Source organism: Trachurus japonicus, chromosome 8 (assembly GCF_045865225.1).
Source record: "Trachurus japonicus isolate A0001 chromosome 8, Traja_1.0".
Lineage (NCBI taxonomy): Eukaryota > Metazoa > Chordata > Actinopteri > Carangiformes > Carangidae > Trachurus > Trachurus japonicus.
Window position 1 is genome coordinate 22,941,329 of NC_140914.1, and position 21,444 is coordinate 22,962,772.

Below are 21,444 nucleotides of genomic sequence, written 5' to 3' on the forward strand. Positions count from 1 at the left end.
TACATCCTTACATTACATTATGTGGCCATGGCTGTTACTTGCCTCTCATCTCTCTCTCTTTGAGACAACTGGCTTAAGGCCACATTAGCCAATATCAGCATATCACACCCTATAATCTCTGACTCAGCTGTCATGGCGGAGCTATATTGTGGGAAATGCTGGTACCAGATTTTAATAAGGAAGATGAATGCGTGGAATAGACTGCTCTCGTTTTGCTGCATACATTTTTATTCGTGTTGTTTTAAGTGCAATGCTAAAAGAAAAGTCTGGACACAAAAGTCTCACCACAGGGTGTGTAAAAGATTGTAACTTGAATGTCTTAGTCAGTGGTACAAATCTCACCTTGTAGTTAAACATCATTATAAAACTGCTTTTGCCCACAACACAGAATGCGAGTTACAGGTGGGTTTTACTTTACAGTAATTACAAATGCTGAAGGATATAACAACACAGACAGAGAGTGCAATACCTTGTTTTCACCTCACAGCAGAGGAAGAGAGAGAGGAGAGTTGTTGTGAAAGTGTAAAAGGCAGGAGAGCAAGCAGTGGCAAGGAGCACTGAGTTGTTGTGTCTGATCCTTTCACGGCACCTCCTGTAGGAGAATCCTCTTTGGCCTCGGTGTGAAAACAGGTTTAAATGTGAGGTGAGGACAAGGAGGAGCGAGAGAGGCAGAGAGGAAACGTATACAAGGGGTCTGAAATGTTCGAGACAGAGAGGGACAGGGAGGGACGGACACAAAGTGACAGATAAGAGAGGAGAGAATGAGAGGAACGAGTCTGTAAGTGCAGACAGAGACATGGAGCAGGTTTGACCCAAGATGTTGGATTCGGGAAGTGCAAAGTGTGTGTGTGTGTGTGTGTGTGTGTGTGTACAGTTGTGTGTATGTTTGAAGCTGACCTCATTCCCTTGCTACTTAACCTTCTGTCCCTTCCCCAGAGAGGAGCATGCTCGTATAATGAAGCATGTATGAACACACACACACACACATTTCACACACACTTTTCCACCATAGTAGGAAGTATACTGCACACAGAAGGAGAAAAGCGTCAGTGCTATATTCACTCTGTTGAACTTTTCAATAAAGTTAAAAAAGTAATTATTAAATGTGTTGTTATTATTATAAGTGGCACCAAATTATTGACACTACATGACACCTATACTGGAGGAGCAAAGGTCTTTAGGTAACACTTTACAATAAGGGTCCCTTAATTGAAGTTAGTAAGTACATTATTAAGCATTAATATATAAACTAATGTGTTAATTAATGCTGAGTAATGCATACATAATGATAACTAATTACATTATTCACCTTTTAAATGTATTAACTAACTTTGAGTAGTAAACGTTAATTAACTGCTTACTAAAAGGCTACATTAATTAATGTGTTTCCTAATCCTAAGTAATACATAATAATGATTATTAATATATCTGTAAACAGTTAATTAATGCTTAATAATGTACTAACTAACGTTAATTAAGGGACCCTTATTGTAAAGTGTTACCGGTCTTTGAAATGTGAAATATCAGCGTCAGAGACAAACGGCCTGCTGTAGGACATAAAAAACTTTGTCCTGCAGGAGACAGAGGAGATCAGAGAGAGAATAATAAGATGTGAACTGCTCCTTCTATCTGTTGTCATGGGAAAAGTGTGGTTGCTGAACAGGAGAAGGATAAGCTCTCTGCCTTGATCTTCTCTCTGTGGGAATATCACAAATGCCTCCTAATGTGCTTGACTGAGAGTACACGGGGAAAGTAACTGACTCATTGATCATGCCGGAGGGTTTTTTAAGCAGTGTGGGCACACTGGTTTGGCTTCTGTGATCATTTAAGACGGTGTACTCCTGGGGGAACAGTGAAGGGAAGGTGCTGCTGAAGGAGGAAAGACGGGATGTGGTCAGCAGAATATGGTGTCACCTGAGGGCAGAGGTCAAAGGTCAGGGTTTGCCTTAACAGAGTGGGAAATATCTAAGGATAATGTAGACACATTTTTATTCTTATCAACAATTCTCCTCAACAGATAAAAAACAACCAATGCACCTCAGTAAGAGGTTTGTGGATGTCAACCCCATCAACATATGACTTGTTTTTAAGTTGTTTGTAAAACTTGAACGCAAACTCCCATCTTGTAAATTAGTTAAACACACAAGTAAAAGACTGACTGATGAAGACCTGCCTCTAATAATACGTTTGTTATGTTCTACAGATGGAAATAAATAAACTACCAACTTTTCGAGGATTCCTGGTCAATTGCGTGTCATTTGGCTAAGTCCTCGACACACTGGCCAGGGTTCGAGTCCGGCCGGTGGCTCTTTGTTTCTTCTCATCTCCTCTCCCCTCCCCTCCCCAATTTATCCCATCTCTCTCAGTATGGCTTTAATCGAGGCAAAAGCATGAAAAATAACTTTCAAAAAGTTGTTCTGCCTCTTCTTACTTTCTCTCTGGTGGTGGATGTTGATGACAGAACAGACACACACCAGAACTCAAAAGCAGAGGGACCTAAATGTACACACAGTACAAACATGGGACTAACTGCAGTCATACATTATAAGTGTAGACTGTTCATACAATTTACTTTGATTGATGTGTAATCTTGGGATACTTGTATTTTACTATCTTTCCACTTTATTGTTGTACTGTTTCCTGTCAGTTATAGTCATATCTCAGCATCTCTCTCTCTCTCTCTCTTTCCTCTCTTCCTAACCATTCAGCAGTTTCTCTTGAGCAGACGGAGAAAGTATGGAAGCTGTCAGGGGCCATACGATGCTACCTCTGCAGTTTACACACTGAGACATAAAGGGAGATTGATGGCGAGGACATGGAGACATAAAGAGTTGTCCCAGAGGACACTGCAGGGTTGAAAGTACAGACATAAGGACACAAGCACAGTTGAAACCTGCCTTTACCCATTTTAACCTCCATGTGTTCCTTCTCCATACCTGTTGTTTTTGTCAGGTGATGTGTGGGTTGTTTGTGTGTGCAGTAAAGGTCAGTACCGTCTCCACCATTAGGCTGACCTAGATTCAAAAGGCCCTTTATGTGTTTGTGTGACGGTGTTCATGTGTGTGTGTGAGAGAGAGAGTGAGAGTGGGTGGCTTGCCACTGTCTCTGTATAATCCCCCTGGTAGCATTTGGTTTCAGCATAAGTCAGAGAACAGTCAGGGACTCAGTTTGCAACACGCCTGACCTACATCGGCTGCTCAGTGTGTGCTTAAGACGACACATGAAGTCACACTTACTGTATCTTCCTGCAAAATGTCTGCTTTCAGGGGCATGTATGTGTGTGTGCATGTGTTTAGTCTGCTTAAACACACACACATACACACACACACACAGACACACCAAGGCTCAACAGTTTAGTAATGATGGTAGTTTCACAGAAAATGCTGCTGTCACATTAAGGCAAGGATTAGATTCTCCTTAAGCTCCTCTCACCAGGCTGCCTCTCTCCAGGTGGTTAACAGGAGAGGTATAATCCTCACACACATACACACATACAAACACACACCCACCCGGTGACAAGAACACAAAAAGAATTACAGGCACAGAAACATAGTGACTCGAGGTGCAGAAACAGTCTTTTAAAGCCATAAAAATGGGGGGGAAAACCTCTTGTACATGAATATATACTTTACACAAATACATCATACACACACACACACACACACGCTCCTACACTTCTCTCAGTGTGTGCTGTTTGCAGCAATGTGGCAGCAGTAATTAGAGGTGCGACAGCCAGACAGGTAGAGGTGATGATAATGGGGCGCAGCTATTTCTGTTCTCCACTCTCTTGCTCTTCTTCTCTCTGTCTTCTTCCTCTGTCTGTCTCTCTCTCCCACTCACTTATTTTCTCACCGTCAAACCAGCCAGCTCAGGTCCAGGTGCAGCAGAAACACACACACACGCGGATACACACACTCCAACACGTATGCCTGTCTTAACTCACACACATCCTAGACTCTACTTCCTTTGTTCCCCTCTCACCTGCTCCTGAACGCTCTCGCAGCTTATCTCCGGCTGCTTCACTGTTCTAAACTGCACTTTCTTTGTTCCCTTTGTGTGTTCAATTGATGTGATGTCAGCGTTTCCTCCAGCACTGTTACAGTTTTCGGTCATTTCCTTCCTGTTGCTGAGACACTAGTAAACCCTTGTTAAAAACATTAATTGTTCGGGGGTTTGTGGAAGAGCTTATACTCTAGGATTTATTGTCTTTGTACCTGTGTGTGTGTGTGTGTGTGTGCTAGCAGACTTTATGCTTACTTGTAATAATGTCAGTGATACTGGCTGTGTCTGTTTTGAACTTTGTTTCAAACTATGTGGGTTTGATTGAACATCTTTGATGCTTACATTGCCATTACAGTAATATAGGCATATTGTTTATTCCTTTATGTAGGCTGATGATGATGTCATCATTTTTACAGTATAGGCATCTTCAATTTGGAGTGACAAATAAAACCTTGAAGCAAGAAGAGTTTGCCGTTCCTTGGAGAACTGACATTGATGTATATAATATCAGTTGTAAATGTACCTGTGTACGGTTTATTTTAATATTTTACCGTTAAAGCAAGCTGTCCCATAGAAGAACGTGACAGCAGGAGCTTTGTTTGGATGTATAGAGAAGTCCTGCCCCTCCGTTTCCAGTACATGGGTCCTCAAAAGTGAAAAAATATCAATGAGATTCAATGGGTAGATAAAAATTATTTTTTGAATTGTGCCATGGATTTTACATGTTGTTTGTGATATTTAAAGATATTTTTTCACGCAAAGCGCCAAGAATTTTGATAATGTTGTTAGGTTTTGTGTGAGCCCGCTTTACTCTTCCCTGCTCTTGAAACGAATGATACGTCACCACCCGCACTTGAACTCTGCAACAGACATGGCAATCTCTCTGCTCCATTCCTCGCCTTTTTAAAAGGGCAGGATAAGAGAAAGGGGAAAATCATTAAAAGTCGGGGCATGTGGAGAGTTGAATCGCTATGGATGGAGAAGGAAGGGATAAGGGAGGGAAAGAGTGATGACATGACGTCACATACGCAACATAACATAGTCTTTCTGTCCATTGAACACCATTCATATTTTACACTCCGAAAGGTCCCATGGGGGTCCAGCGGAAGGGGCGGGACTTTGCCACTCTATTGGGAGCTACATGAACCATATGACCGCTCTGGCGGGGACATGAAAAGCGGTCCTGACTCTTCTATCGCTATGCCACTGGTTCTAGCTAATTAGCTAATTAGGCTAATTAGAAAGAAACAACCGGGACTAATTGTAATGGATTCTAATTGTAATGGTGTTGATGACACTTCACTGCTCATTATACATTATACAATAAACAATATATGATTTAGATATAATCTGTATAATTTTGAATGAACATGTTGCCATTTCAGTTACTTGAGGTTTCATGTGTATCAGACAGTGAAGCCATCACATTCATACTGTATCCATTAGCATTAAGAGACAGTAAATAGATCCAGGACCATTTGTAATAAGTGATTGATGAAAATAGAGTGAATGAGCCATTCTTCCCAGTGCACTGCCTCTGCCCTTGAACATGTGCAATAATGCATTAAATATAAGAATACATATGCATGAGTGTGCACTTTGTAGTTTGTCACTACAGTAGCCTACTCACGCACGTGTATGTGTGTGTGTGTGTCCATGTACTTGCAGGCATGTTGTAGCTACTCATTCGCATGTGTATCTGACAGCAACTGTCACCATTTCCGTGCGTATGTGCAGTGTGCAGCTGGAGCTGAAGTCTGCCACTGTGTGTGTGTGTGTGTGTGTGTGTGTGTGTGTCAGTACGAACATTTCATCACAGCAGGTTTCCATTAACAACAGTCCAGATTTAGCATATTATCCGTCATCTGGAGTGAGACTGCTTTGACCTTGAGGATCTTACTAAGAATACATCTTGTACAGTATTCTGCACCGCTGTTCCTCTCTTCTCCTTCTTCCATCTTGCCTTTTCACTGTCAGTCCCCCTTCTTTCTACCTCTATATGCTGCTTCTTTCAGCTTGCAAAGATGCTGCTTCTGTAGGCAGATATTCTTACCCCCTTGCTAACCACAAATTAATTTCACTCTCTCATCCACCATGGAGGTGTCATGATGTTTAGTCTGAAATAACCTAAGCTTTCAAAGGATTGTCACATCTAATCAACAGCAGCTCCACACCCGGTCTCACACACCGGGTGCTTTGTGACTGTGGGTGCTTTTTACATCAGTGGTTCAGTTGGCTTAGTCATCACCAACAACAGAAAGTGTAGCTGTAGTATGTTTTAAGGTGGACTCACTTGTTTTCATGGTTGGCTATCACATTAGCCTAAATTTAATGCTTTAAGTAGGAGAGTTTTTATAAATCCCACCTGACAGAAAAGTTTGTGCACTTTATGTCTATAATGTTGCCATTTATGTCAGCTTTGCTATTTCCCATTACTGATTATCACTAGGAAATATTTCATAGCAAGTTTGTAAAAGCTTTGAGTTTCTTCTGTGAGGATTGCAGTCTCCATAGGAAGAGAATATACAACACTTAATTCAGGATACGTGAGAAAAGAAAGGCAGGTGAAAGTTCAAAGTTCATCCATCCCATAACTTCTGCTGTTAAAGAACATGTCATATCACTGAAAGCTCCAGAACATTCATGTTCAATAAATCAATAGAAACTTGCTTGACAGAAGAAAAAAAAACATGAATAAATACCAAATGATTGTAATATTGTGTTGTGTGGAGTGGGCATGGGCGTGGGCGTGGGTCTCAAGATGGCTGCTACCTGTGATAAATCATCTTCATCAGAAGCGGTATGAAGAGGCTGGCTTCCTTTGGGCTCACTGCCAGATTGTCACCGCAATACGTGGTAGTTCGGCCTGTGCTATTAGAACTCAACTTGTCTGTGTTACCACCGATTTCGATTATACATAGTCTCCTGTGTTTCCCATTCTGCCTCCAGGACCCTCTCCTACGCTGCTGCTTTACTCAGACCATCCATGTGACACGTTCCCTTCTTCTCCTCTCCCAGTCCTGCCTGCCTCCTGCCACTCCATCTTGCCTCCATTTTGCCCTCTGTCCCAATAAACACCCATGTCTGGTAGTCTGCATTTGGGTCCAGAGCGCAAACTCAACATAACTAATATATTATATAATACCAGAGACGTTCTATATTGTAATATTTATATAAGACCCGTCATATTGATCCAAGTATGATTCATTTCTTAAAATATAATGAAACGGGCAAAAATATATATACATATATAATGAAACCTTAAAAGACAGGTGTAAAACAAGATTCAGGTGAACATTGACACCGGTCTTTGGAATTTTACATGTGATTATACATGAAGATGAAGCTTTATAATAACAAATTAATATAGATTCATAGCAATAGATAAAGTAGGGGTAACTGTTTTAACAGTAGCTACTTTTATAACCAAAGAACAAGCAAAGAGCAAAGGAAGAGCAGAGAGGAAGAGGAAGAAGAGAAGAGGAAAACCTGTGTCAGTATTCATAGATGTATGTTCAAGAGGACTGTTTAGGAGTAATAAACGCATCTGTGTATTTGTGCATTCCTGTGTTTGAGAAAAAATCCCCTGTTTGCTTTTGTGCACATAGTACATGCGTTTGCAGATGGTAACATGTGACCACAGGCCACAGGCAGAAGCCCCACTGTGGTGCTCAGATGCATCAAAGTATCTGGAGAATTACTTCAGGCAGCGAAAGCAAAACTCTCTCTAAGCCCAGTCCCACATTAGAGCACTGGATTTATTTTATGCTTGTGCGTGTGTGTGTGCACGTGCTTGTTCCGTGGGTAAACGAACACATGCACCACTGTAGCTCTACCACGTCTTACATTTCTAGCATGTTTCCTGACCTGTTACGACAACGCAAGCTGCTAAATTAAACTGACGTCAATCAAAATAGATGAAAACTTGAACCAGGACTTAACACTGCCTTGCCTGGAGTGCATCTCTAAATAGTTGATCAAGGCATAGACTTTTCCAACCACACAAGTGATAGTAAATGAGATGTTTATTTGTTTTTTTGCCAGAAGGCTGAAGGTGGGTGAAACAGCCAACAGGAACCACAGCTACATACATGTCTGCTCTCCAGGTGATGCCAAGCAGTTTGAGGCTCTTTTCACACAAAAATAGGCTGTCTTACATCAGTGGTCATGACTGCACAAAAACGTAGATTTGGGCGCTACTCTCTCTCTCTCTCTCTGTCTTTTGTTTTAGGCTTCAGTGGGAGGCTGAGGATGCCCACTGTGGAGTAGATGTTAGCCTGGCATCCTCTCCTGCTCCCCTCCATTAGCGGCTAGAGAATTGTTATCAACCAGTCATCCGCCTCCCTCACATGCCCACCCATATCCTTGTCTGGCAGAGATGTGTGTGTCTGTGTGTGTTAATTTTCATACGTGGAAACATGTTCGTGTTTATGCACATGTGTTACATTTTGTGTGTTTGTATGCTCCCACTCCCCAAAGCTTTAACCATGCAGTCATCTAGTTTTCCGCCCTCCTCTGACTCACTTAAAAAAAACCAAAAAAACAAAACACTACACTTCTGTCACAAAGCACATTATACCCACCCAAGTATTTGAGTGTGTGTGTGTACATGTAGAGCCCACTTTGTGGGGACTGTCGCATTGTGGGGACTCAACTCCCTTTTGGGGACTATAAAGCAGGTCTCCATAATGTAAATTATAACATTATAAGGTGAGGATTTAGTTTAAGGTCATGGTTAGGGTAAAGTGAGATTAGGGCTCAGGCTAGAGCAAGTCTCCATGCAGCATGTTAGTTTGCGAAGTGATGGAGACGTGACTGTGTGTGTGACTGTGATGCATTTCTTGCACTCATGTAGGTTTGATAGTGGTGTGAGCTTGTTTATTTGGATGTCTGTGATTTTCATGGAGCTTCAGAGATAAGTAGCAAGGATGTGGGTGTGAAGATAAACATAACTGTGCGCATAAGCGTCCAATTATGTTTAGCTTTGTAGTTCAGTGTCATTAGCTTTTTCCTGTATTACAGAACGCCTGAAGCATCAAGAAAAGCAAAGGGCTCATGGTTGTTTTGTTCTGGTTTTCTCAAATCAAAGCTTCCTGCTTTATTGTCACTTCCAAGGTGTCAGTATCATGTGATCAATTCAAGTGGGTCTGAAAAACTGCCATCTACAATAGATTTACAGGGACAGTAAATGTCTCAATTCAAATATGAAACATGGCGAAATATCTCTTTTCATTCAATTACATTTAATGTCAGGGAAATGACACTGCTACTACTTCAGTTCCTTTGGGAGATCTGTCTAGTATGCAGAATCTGTAATGTTAAATGTTAGTAAATTATTAACAAAGGGTGATCTGTTTATCTTATTTTTAATGAGCCATAACCAAATGTTGGTAAGTGATTTATAATTGTTAATGCATCATAAATAAAGAGTTCTACAATATCCCATCAAATAAGTAGTTAATAAATGGATTTTCGTAAAGCTGTCCAGTAGCTCTATTCCAAGAGGAGAGTCAAACAGTAAATAAGAGGAGTCTTCTTAATGGATAAAGGGCTCAGCGAAAAGCTTGAGGAGGATTTTCCACCAACATGGCAACACAAAGGTTCTTATTAATAACAAACATCAAATAGAATTTCACAGAAGTGGTAAATGTTGAATAAACGTCTGACCATTGAATTAGAGCTAATAAAGCCTTTATAGATGATGTGTGATGTGTGTCAGAAAATGGAAACTACTCTTTATAGCTATGGTAGGGTGACACAGTACATTTTAGTTTCAAACAAATATGAATTTATAAAAGGGCCACGCTGTCACACCACAACAAACTTTTCTTCCTTGCGTTTTTTTTATGAATAAATCCTCTTTTATTTAATTTTTAGAAAATTTTCTATGACTTAATATCAATTTTCTATGACTTCATATCAACAAATTTTAAAGGCCTTAGTTTGAAGGATGTTTGCCGCATTCTATTTAAAAAAAAAAATCCCTCAAATCCACCTGTGATGTGTAACTATTCAGTATAAAGCCTGGGTTTTTTGTCACACAAAATCTGACTGTATACTGGAAACATTTTAACATTATTTTGCTATCAAAATAAAATGAAGAAAGGCATAAATGTGCATTTTACAGTTTAATTGTAAAGAGTGTGTGAGAATGAGTCTGAATAGCTGGTATAATATGGCTCAAACACATTTCAGTCATAAAACCAAGCTCAAATGAAATTTATTTTGAATAGATTGGAAAAAAAAAGTGATAACATTGATAATTACAAGAGATTGCCAAAAAATTAACTTGTGTGTGTGTTTCCATTTCACAGTATAGACTTCTGTCAAAAAATATATGATTAGTCATGGTACACACAACACCTGTATTGCAAAAAATTGATAAACACGTCTTTTTCTAACACATTTTCAATATCAGAACTGGTATATTACAGCAGTGTAAAATCTCAGAGGGAATTAAAATGTCTTTTCCACTCCATCTTAAGTACTAACAAAGTATAAGGACAGCCAGTTATATATTATAACAAACACTTGTGTGTTTATTAACAAAGAAACTATTACAAAAATTCTAATTATGAAAGCATTTCATCAAAATTACATGTCAAGACTTTAAAGCTGAAGGAGTTTCCCTTTCCTTTATAGTATGTTTACATTCATTCATCAAGTGCAAACAGAGAAGGCGTGTAACTAAAGCATGGCCGTTTTCAAGACAAAAGGGTCCTGCAACCTGCAATATGTAAACATTAAGCACTATGAGTGTAGATGTAGCGTTTACATCAAGCTGTGTCGTTCCTGTAAGGTGCAGTAATGCATAAACATTACACCTATTATGTCTACATTCAGAAGGAAATATAAACACAAAAAACTAAGACCTTGGACTTCACGGGGAACATATTCAAAGTGCAATCCTCCAAAGAAATATTCTGAATATTCAGAAAAAAATGTCAGTTTAATTTCTCTTTGAAATCGTCCCAAATACACTGGACCATTTTACGTTCATTTTGTTGTCATCGTCTGCAGGAATCACCATCTCACACCTCAGTAGTAAATCACTCTACAGAGCATTAGATATCTATCTCAGGAACATTTACCATCAGTTAAGCTAAAGCCTGAATGAGGAGGTTTTTATTCATAACCTTTAACGGTGAACATATATTATATCACTGCACTGCTACATAAACTGGAAATGTACCAGCAACACTCTAAGTCAAGATTTTCATTTAATTTTTCATTCTCAGTTACAATTTGTAGGTCAAAACACTGATTTCCAGGCAATTACACATTTTTTTTTGGTGTTGGCAGACGTGGGATATTCCCTTGAACCAAGAACCTGATGCGATTGAAAAATTATGAAAGTGTGTACAACAGGCCGCCTATTATTTCTGGAGTGAATACAAATGAATGAACAGTTCCAGAGCAGTAGTTGCTGTATGCATAGTATGTGTCAATTTCATCATTACTAAGCACTGTAGTTTACCATGTGTATAACACTGTTGGTGCCTGCACAAGAACCAAAACTGCATAAAAAAAACATGGATATATACACTGTAAATGTCATAATGTTCTAAAAACTGATGACATGAGATTCACTAAAGCATCATGTAAAATTACAGTGTATTTCAGAATTATGGCCAGTTAACTGGTAACACATTGTCTGCAAACAGCATCTCTTTTCCACCTTCCATGCTGCAATTATGTTTCTAAAAATCACTTTCTTTACTGTCTTAACTTTGGTTATTGATTACCTATATGTTTTTCCAGTAGTGGTAAAATATAGGTTATCTTTACTACAAAAGGCAGCTGAGAGGGAGCTTGCAGTCTAATTAGACAAAGGTCAAATAAACCGATACACCTCTCCATGGTAACATGGGTGTGTGTAACACAGAAAAGATGAATTTAACTAACAGGAACACGGCCCAGTTCAAAGGGTCTCTGCACCTATTGGATCCAAATCCACAAAAGTCCATCTCATATGTCGACAATCCTCTCACTAAAGAAGCAAGAACAGATGTAGGACCTGCCTAATAAGTGTCTGCACAAAAATCAATATTGCAGTGTGTAAATAACATAAATAAAGGTCAAAGTGCTTGAAGATTCAATATACCAGAGTGTGAGAAGAAACAGAGAGTGCTCTAATCAAATACTGAAGCCTCAGCAATTCATTACATGTTTTTTCTGTATGTGTTTTGTGTAGGCTATAGGCAGGAGTCCCAGTGGATCTGCACGTCGTAACTGTCCAGGAAGTCTGTAGAAAAGACACTGGGGGGCGTCTGTGGGACCAGTGGGGCCAGTGTGGGGGGTTCCTCTTCCTTTGCTTCCCCCATGGTGAGGTCCAACCAATCCATACTGTCCAGCCCCTGCTCGCCCTCAGCTTCCATATCGAAGATGTCCATGGGAGACGGAGGATGGTCCAGGATGCTGGGGGTGCACAGCATTTGGCTGTGGAGGTCATCAATCAGAGTCAGCAGACCTCCAGGCTCCACCCCCAGAAGAGGCTTTCCAGTGGTGCTTTCGAGAAAGTCCTCTAGGCGTCCACTTCCGGCGTTACTGAGGTGCTGTTTTTCTTCCGTGGTGTAAACCAGGCTCTGAAGCTCAGACTGCACCGTGAGGGCGGGCTGTGGGGTGTCACACCTGGGTTGGATGGGAGGAGACAGCAACAGCTGAAGAGGGGAGGGAGGAGGGGAAGGGGCAAAGGGGGTTGAATTAAGGCGGTCCAGAGATGGATCTGGTGCTGGTGTGAAGGTGGTCGACATTTCTGGAAGGAAAAACAGATCATGTTAAAATCTCAACGTCATGGTGGGGGCTGACTCCCACTCTAACATGAGAAACTCTGACAGTCTTGTTGCATCTTACCTCCTGTCTGCAAAATGATGTCAATAAAATCATCTTCATTCTCTGTATCCTGAGGAAATACACACACACACACACACACACAGAAGAGCAACATATTACCTTCAAATTCTCATAACAAATTCTGTAACTAAATGACATGAGCACTTGATGTGACACTGATGCAATGCTTAATACAAAGGGGATAATAAAAGAAGCCGCCCCAAGGGCAGCATAAATCACACATTTTGGATTGGATTCATTTAGGTCAGAATGAAATAGCTTGTTTGTGAAATGACACAATCAGACATGCAGTGCATCATACTTTGTTATCAGGCGATGAGGCAGCCGTCTTAATAGAAGCTGGAGACAGAGGACTAAACAAGATGTCCAGACTTGAGGAGACCTCCTAGAAACAAAGTGAGAGTGAAATCAGAATAGAGAAAATAAATATTTCCCTTTCTCTCCAAAGCCAGATAAGGGGAAAGTTGGATGTTTTTTCTTTAACTAAGTTGTAATGAAATCTTTCACTGTGTGACTGAGTGATACCAGGTCACCTTGAATTATTATCCATGTGGATAACTTACAGTTTGAGAGGAAGGTGGTGAGGTGTTTTTCCATGACTCCTGGTCCTTAAAGAAGGGCTGCAAACTTGGCGGTGCAGACAAACACTGAGCAGGAGCTCCCTGCTGTGGTGGATCCACAGATATAAGAAGTCCTCCATTCTGTGCCTGCATTTAGTATTCAAAACAGTGGAAAAATAAGTAACCTTTACTTTTAGCTAACAGTTTATCCATAGTTTATCTGCTTTACCCACTTATCCATTACCACTAGCTAACTTTTGGTAATGGTAATTGATTACTTTAAGCAAATTCAACCATTGCGTTTACGAACAGTATCTCACCTACAGTATGTTTGTCCATTTCGTTAAAGCCAACAAGTTATCCAGCTAACTATTTATCCATTACTTTTGCTATATATCTGCTTTATCCATCTCCATTACATTTCGCCATGAGATAATAACGGAACGTTATGAGACGGAGTTGTTTTCGAGGTAAATTGATGTGCGTTCCCGTTGGGGGCAGTTTTCCGGCAAGCAGTCTCTCCATTTGCCTTGAAAACAACTCTGTCTTGTAATGTTCTGTTATTATCTCAGCACAACTTGTCCATGAGAGCGTTTAGGAGTTGTTGGATTGTGTATTTGATGAGGGACACCAAGAAATTCCATTAGCCTCCGTAGCGTAGCTCTGAGCAGCTCGCGGCTCGGCTCTGCCACTCTAAAAAATAGCTTGCACCGACAATTAAAGGTAAAGAACCTACTGCTATGACTATAGGGATTATAGCAAGGGGCCAATTTGCCAAAATGATGAACTATCCCTTTAACTTCTATGGTAACAAGTCGCACAACACAGGTATTCCAGTTTTAGTTTACTTTGAGCTATTTCTGATTTGGTTGAACTATTCTACAATGCTTCCTTTCACTCCACACATCCTTCTGCTAAGAATTTTTTCAACTTGTTCTAAATGTTAACCTACTGTAAACCCAGTATTTAAATGCCAAATCAGGGTTGACTGCTGACAACAGCAATTTGTACAATCAGCAGACACAACTCTTGACATTTTCCTAGGTTCTGCCCTGAAGACCAAGAGCACATGCACACCTGCACTCCACCACAGATACTGTGCATCTCAATTAGCTGATGCCAATGGAGTTTTTGTTCCTTCTCTGTTAACAACATAAATCATAGTAATGGAGGATGTCATTAAAGTAATTAGCAAAGCAATAATAATCAGCATCAGGCTAGTGTCAGACACTCTTATCAAGGCCTGCTGTCATTCTCTCAAATGGCATACGTCATTAATTTCCACGCACTCACTGGAGCAGTTTGCAGTCATGTTTCTGTCTCTCTTTATGGAGCGTCAGCACTCTGGTCTTTTATTGCACTTGTTATGGAAAAACAGGCTCTGAGGCTTGGTTGAGAATAAAGTGTGTGTTGGGGATCCATGAAGAGTGTAATAGAAATAGGATGTATATTCAAAATGTTCCTCCCGTGCACTGGTTTAATATCTGCTGCTCAGTAGCTTTTGTATTTGCTGTTGGCAGAAATGAATCATCATCTGAAACTTTTAAGGCATCAGTCCATCTTAACTTAACTTTCTCACAATTTATCGAGCCAAGCAGACAGTTTTGGCTTTATGTGTCCTTTTTTAAAACAGCTGATCCACAGATGTCACAGAAACTTTTGCTACTCTATTGTGGAAATACTGCTGACTGCGACTTCTGTGGCATGACTATTTTAAAAAAAATCTATATTCAGTAGGTTAAGAAAATAAGAGATCCTGGTCTAGAGAATAATACTTTCATATTGTCATTTTATGATCCTTTGCATTGATATTGGGCTGAAAGTCAGACTACCACTGCCTTGATGTAAACCTCACCTTGGTATTCTGTTGTTTTTGAAATCCCATGAGTGAGCTCTGTTTGGACTGATCGTCAGCTTTGAGCTGCTGCTGCTGCTGCTGCTGCTGCTGCTGCTGCTGCTGCTGCTGCTGCTGCTGCTGCTGCTGCTGCTGCTGCTGGACAGAGTTATGGCCTGGGAGCTTGGCTGGAGTCGACTGTACCCGCTGGTGGAGGAAAAAAATTAAAGGATGTAAAGTACTGAATATAATTATAAAAAGAGTCCATCACAGTCAGCCAGGGCATTCTTACACTAGGCTACTAATCATCATAAAATGAAACTTCCTATCGGTGATGGTGACCTGGCTGGTTTTAATGCTGTAGATTATGTATCTCTAATGTGGTGATTGTTTAACCCCCAGGCACACAGCAAAATTAAACCTGTCTTAATACAAGAAAAAGCTGCTGACAGTCTGTTTATATACCTGTAGGGTGACGTGGTTGGGCGCTTTTGCCTCAGGGGCATCACGTCTTTGGTTCTCGGTGATGTGATTGGTCAGTGCAATCAGGAAGTGGTTGCCGTTGCTGTCTGTGACCAGTGCTGGGGTGGAGTCACTCTTAAGGAGCTCCAGTGGGAAAGAGGGGATTGAAGCTGACTGCTGGTTGATACACTCTGAGGAAACCTGCAAAAAACAACAGCAGAGGGAGAATCTTGATTTGTGAAATTTTAACTTATTTCCTTCATAAAAGAAAGCAGTGCATTGCTGAAGTAATTATTTTAATCCCTCACCTGTGCTGACTGCTGCTGCACCTGTTGTTTCTGTTGTACTTGCTGTTGCTTCACATGTATCTTGGTCTGTATCTGGATCTGTTTGGGCTGTTTACTCTGCTGCTTCATTTGCTGATCCAACAGCAACAACAACTTTTGCTTCTTCATCAGAATCTGTTGCTTCAGCTGCATCTGCCTCTGATTTGACTGTTGGAGCTGCTCTTGCACCAGTTGCCTCTGCTGTCGCTGGGGGAGCTGCTGTTTTGGAGATTTCCTCTTTCTCTGCTGGGAGACTTTCTGCAGGTTCTGCTGACTCTCTGGCGTCTGGTGATTGCGGTTCTGATTCGCCTGCTGCTGGTTCTGAATGTTTTGCTGTTGCTGTAGCAAGAGTTTCTGTATGGCCTGCTGCTGGGCCAGCTGCAGAGCGGTCTGCTGGAGACACACGTGTTGTTGTTGTTTTGTCTGTGGCTTCATATGCAGCTGAATATGTTCCTGTGTCTGCAGAGAAAAAGACTGTGGTAATCCGTTAGAGTCCTGCGATTGCATAGTTGTCTCACACATATCTGCCTCTGCCTCGGTGACCTCCTGCTTGACAGTAACCTTGGTGACATCCATGTCACATGTGGATGTTTGAGGAGAAGATGGAGGACGCTCAGGGGAGAGAGGGACACTGGGCTTATCAGGAGGTTCTTGTTTAACTCTTACAAGAACCACTGGCTCAGAAACCCATCCTTCTCTCTTTCCAAGCTCCAGCTGCATCCTCAGCACGTCCACCAGCCTCTGTTTCTGCCTCAGCATCCTGGTCAGCTCCTCTATCTGCTTATCTTTCTCCTGCAGCATTTTGTCTTTGTCAGTAGTCGGTACTTGTGATGTGATTGTAGTGGTGGGGGCAGCCGATGAGACCGGACACTGTTTCTTTAGAGAGAACTGGCAAGGAGTTGGGGTGGAGCACGAGGGCTCTTCTTTAATCCTGGGCGGAAGCGGAGCAGCTGAACACGGCTGAAGACTCAGCTGGGTGAGAGGTGAACTCATCTACACAGAAAGAGAGAAACAAATGTAACAGGTAATCAGTGGAAACTTTCAAAAGAATAAACATAAATGCTTGCAAAGAGTTTGAATTGAGTTTGAAAATCCACTCAAAAATAGTTGAGCTATTTCAGACATTACCATCTATAGAGCCATGGTACAAATGCAGCTTAAGTGGATATGCTTTGGTTGTACTAAATTGTGCTATTTTCAAAATGCTACTTTTGTAGTGTATTAATGGTACATAAACAGTGCAACGTAAAAAATATTTGACTATACTTAAAGCAGAAGTAAGCGGAATGTTTGTGTTAATATAAGTCTTAAATAGTTATATCTTCCGACAGCAATCACTTATATAGAGTGTTTGGTCCGAAACACGGGTCTGTCAGTCACTCTGCTCTGCTGTAAGCCGAGGAGAAAACTTTCCTTGTATCCTACAACCTTTATCCAATGAGCAGAGAGAACGGCATAAAGGGGCTTTCCTCTCTGTGTGTGCAGCCAAGGGATGGGGGCGGGGACTGCTAACTCCATCGGCTGACAAGAAGTTAGCCAAAACGACCGGATCGCTTACTTGACCATGCTACTTTCAGACATTGTTGCGATGCTGTATTAAGACTATGTTGCAGCACTATTAAGTTACATATTATACACAATACAACATTAAACATAACGTAAACATAAATATAATGTTAATGTAAATGTAAATAGTAATGTAAACATCTTGATAAAGATGTATTTGAAATACAATATAATCTCAATTAACATACACATTGCAATTTCAGGTAGATCTTCAGCTTTCATTTAAATATGCATTTCATGATGAATATTAAATGTTTATTAATTGTTGTTCAAGGATGTGGAGTCCACATCTTAGTGGTCTCTCACACTAAACTAGTACTTTATAAGCAGTAAATAGTATTAGTAGTACCTTTAAATGCCATTATTACATTAAACCATAGATTTTTATGCTATGATTGAGTTCATACCTATATCTTTTTTTTTTTACGAGGGAAGGGTAAAGATTTGCGCTTCATGATCTTGGATAGAATACATAAAGTCTGATTACTTGTATAATACTCAAATATGCAACAAAACTCTTGGATTGTTAATTCAAGAAATTCACACTGTAAGATATTCCCACCATTTCCCCCATAGGGTCGCTGGTAAAGCTGGTGTCTTCTGGACTGATGGCAGCCGGCCGGTGGTCAGAGAGGGTGCGGGAGACGGGTTGAGGTGATGGTGAGACGGCACCACCACAGGTCATGAGCTGTTGAGGAGCGACTACAGATGTTGTGCCGCCAAAGCAGGCATCTGATATACAGAAATGAGAAAAGGGTGATTTATTTTTTTATTTTTTTAAACTGTTGGAAACTCAACAGAATGGGCACGTTCTTCACCAACAACTAATATATGCAATCACAAACAAAATGTGAACGTGCCTCGATGGAAATCAGCAACAATCACCAAACTGACCTGTCAGAGAGGACGCCTCCAGACACTGGAACTGAAACTGTTGCTGCTGTTGTGATGTGCTGTTGTTGTTGTTGTTGTTGCTGGTGGTGGATGCTGCAGGTTTGAAGGCTCTTCCTGCTCCTTCAGCCCCTGACCCTGTGGCACCCCCTGCTGTTGGAGAGGAGGGAGTGTTGCTGCCTCCGTTCAGCTCCTGGTAGGTCCTGAGCCTCTCGATGAGGTCGTTTTTGGTGCCAGACACCGGCAAGCTACGCAGCTTCAACTGGGACTTCAGCTCCACAACCTGACAGGAGACGGAGTGGAAAAGAAATTGAGAATGAAGGACTAGAGGGCGAGGAGAAGCAAAGACATGGGGATAAATATGAGAGGAAAATTGAAACGGATCAAAGGGAAAAAGAAGGGAGAAAACAAAAAGACAGAGTAATCCATCACTGTCTCTCACTCTGTCAGCTGGGTTGACAGGCTACTTTGCAATGACAAAATGTTGCTAACAAAAGATCTTTTACATACATCGAGTTCCAGCCACCAGTTACTCCATCTACTCAGCAGCTTGTAGACAGCAGAAAGAGCTGTTCATTCACATTGTGCTGATTCTAGACCAAAAATATTGTGACATGGGTGATATGCAGAGGGAGTGTGATGAGAGACAATGATCTAACCTTCATCTCGTCCAGGTTTGGAGGTAGAGATGTTGGTTTGGTCCCAGCTAAAGGAGCGGAGCTTTGATGGCTGTGAGTGCCCGGGATAGAGGCAGAAGCTGAGGGAGCAGCAAGAGGCTGAGGTGGGGAGGAGGTGGTCGTGGAAGTGGAGGATGAAGGCTGCTGATTTTTCTGAAGTCTGTCGGGTAGAAAGGCAAAGGGAGGAAAAAGTCATCTCTACAGTCTTTTAACAAGTACAGTAAATAAAACCTTTATGCAAGATTATCAGCTCCTCAGTTTCTGGCACCACTTTGAATTACCTATTATTTTGTGACAACGCTAATATTAAACTCCTCAAACCGCACAGAGCAGGGAGAAGTGGGTACTTTTGTGGTTGTCTCATGTTCAGGATCACTCACTTGGCTGGTGCCGGCAGGATGGCCTGGTAGTTATAGTGCTGTTGCTGCTGACTGAGGATCTGGAGCTGCAGGAAAAGCTGCTGCTGCTGCAGGATTTTGGCGTAAGGTGTATCCATGTGGGGAAGAGGATCTTTATCTCCCTTCTGATCAGGAGGGATGTACTGATGGTACTTTAACTTCTTTATCTAGAATGCAACACATAAACAGTGTAATTAATCAGGCTTCTTGGGATTAATGTGAGTACTACTATATTAGTACTTACTTCTAGTAGAAGTATAGCATTATCTACAAGTCTAAACACAGAAAAAAAATCTACCTTTGGTTTATTGTCCTTGGGTTTCTTGTGTCTCTGGGCAGAGCGGTCAGTGCTTGGTTTAGGCTGGGGCTGAAGAAGAGGAGGAGTAATTATGATAACATAGTATAGTGTAAATGTTTATTAAACCTATTCATAATTTTTAATGTTATCTCAGAAATACGAAGAAATATAAATGCATATACATATATATACCACTTGGGTTTAACGATGCAAGCTGTAAACAAAAAACTTGCATATTATAAACCCTAAAAGCTGAACTGGTGAATGTCTTGGGAAACACTCACAGCAGTCAAGGAGCAATGTGTGAATTAAAGATCCAACATTGTATTAATTGAGACAGATTACCATGTCTTCATAATATTACCATGCTCTATATTAATACTGTGTAAGTATCAAAGTGCTCAGTGCACAGAAAAATACACATAAACTGTATTCAGAAAAAGCCCCGAAATGAGCCTACATAATTTACTTGCCAAATTATATGATTGATGTTCAAACTTCATTGTTTGGTTGGTTTGAGATTCATTACTTACCTTCATTTGAGAGGTAACACCCATCTTCTGGGCAGACAGTGTGGCCATCCCATTGGTCAGCTTCAGTGAGGGGGGGGATTCAGACAGAGGAGGGAGAGCAGCTGGATGTGGGACCTGATAGTGAAGATGAAAACACAAAATGTCGTACAACTATGGCCCAGCAGTGAAATTACACACTGAATTTCCTTTGTTCTCTTTCAGCTCCTATTGAGCAACATTGCTTCCACTTATGTCACATTTCCACAGAGTGATCCTACCTGTGTGGGAGACGGGACGATGCTCCCTGCCAGTGTCTCTGGTGGAGAGGGCAGAGGGCCCTGGCCCAGGGGAGAGTCCCGGCCGACTGGCAGTCCTGGAGACAAACTGTCACTACTGTCTTCATCACACGATGAGTTATCAACTGGAGCCTTTGGAAACTGTGTCTCTGCAAGGGGGTAGGGATTGTAGGAGAGGGAGACAGAGAGAATTCATATTTAGGCAAATAAAAGCATAAAACAAGTCGTCTCCTTGCCTGAGTGCCTGTCCCCTCCCTACACTCCAAACTTACTGGACTGTGCCAATGAACTAACGCCCTGTGAGCACCCTCAAAGTCAGCCAAAACTATCACCAGTGCCCCCTATTCAAATCTAGCTACACATCAGTGCGCGTGTATCAGTGCTTCTCCAACTGTGAGAAATACTACAAAAAAACATACACTTCAGTTTCTGCTCCAAAGCTGTCAACCAGTGCATTTATCCCTATAGAGAGTGTGGTGACAGCTGCAGAGCATCTTAAAAACCTATCCTGTCCGCGTGCACATCCTACCCTTGGAAGCCAGTTTCATAAGGATATGATGATATCTTCTCTTATGCCCATGGATTGGCCAGGATGAGCCAAGTTTTATCCCAGTGATAGCTTGAATATATCTAAATTCTCTTTCAGCACAGCCAAATAAATCCAGCCACCTCATTCATACTGGTTTTAATGTGGCAGATGGCATCTCTCGAAGGGGTGACGTTATGCTGAGAATTTTGGAGGATCATTTGTGTAATTTATGCTACGGAT

The 21,444-nt window shown here is 41.3% G+C and overlaps 1 protein-coding gene across 2 annotated transcripts in view; it reads right to left on the reverse strand.

The window, feature by feature from the left end:
* Window positions 1-9,766: 9,766 nt before the first annotated feature.
* Window positions 9,767-21,444, reverse strand: part of LOC146983239 (myocardin-related transcription factor A-like) — a 44,155-nt gene continuing 32,477 nt past the window's right edge. The window contains exons 8-22 of one of the 2 annotated variants that reach the window (XM_085784736.1): window positions 20,658-20,824; window positions 20,401-20,514; window positions 19,868-19,936; window positions 19,552-19,736; window positions 19,154-19,331; window positions 18,498-18,777; window positions 18,166-18,335; window positions 16,020-17,030; window positions 15,715-15,912; window positions 15,415-15,456; window positions 15,271-15,378; window positions 13,419-13,562; window positions 13,157-13,240; window positions 12,856-12,904; window positions 9,767-12,757 (exon numbers count right to left, since the gene is read on the reverse strand). In XM_085784736.1, the coding sequence (XP_085640862.1) occupies window positions 12,198-12,757; window positions 12,856-12,904; window positions 13,157-13,240; window positions 13,419-13,562; window positions 15,271-15,378; window positions 15,415-15,456; window positions 15,715-15,912; window positions 16,020-17,030; window positions 18,166-18,335; window positions 18,498-18,777; window positions 19,154-19,331; window positions 19,552-19,736; window positions 19,868-19,936; window positions 20,401-20,514; window positions 20,658-20,824 (3,359 nt within the window). In that variant the 3' untranslated portion in view covers window positions 9,767-12,197. The remainder of the gene's footprint in view (window positions 12,758-12,855; window positions 12,905-13,156; window positions 13,241-13,418; window positions 13,563-15,270; window positions 15,379-15,414; window positions 15,457-15,714; window positions 15,913-16,019; window positions 17,031-18,165; window positions 18,336-18,497; window positions 18,778-19,153; window positions 19,332-19,551; window positions 19,737-19,867; window positions 19,937-20,400; window positions 20,515-20,657; window positions 20,825-21,444) is intronic. The other variant, XM_085784737.1, reaches the window with a different exon arrangement.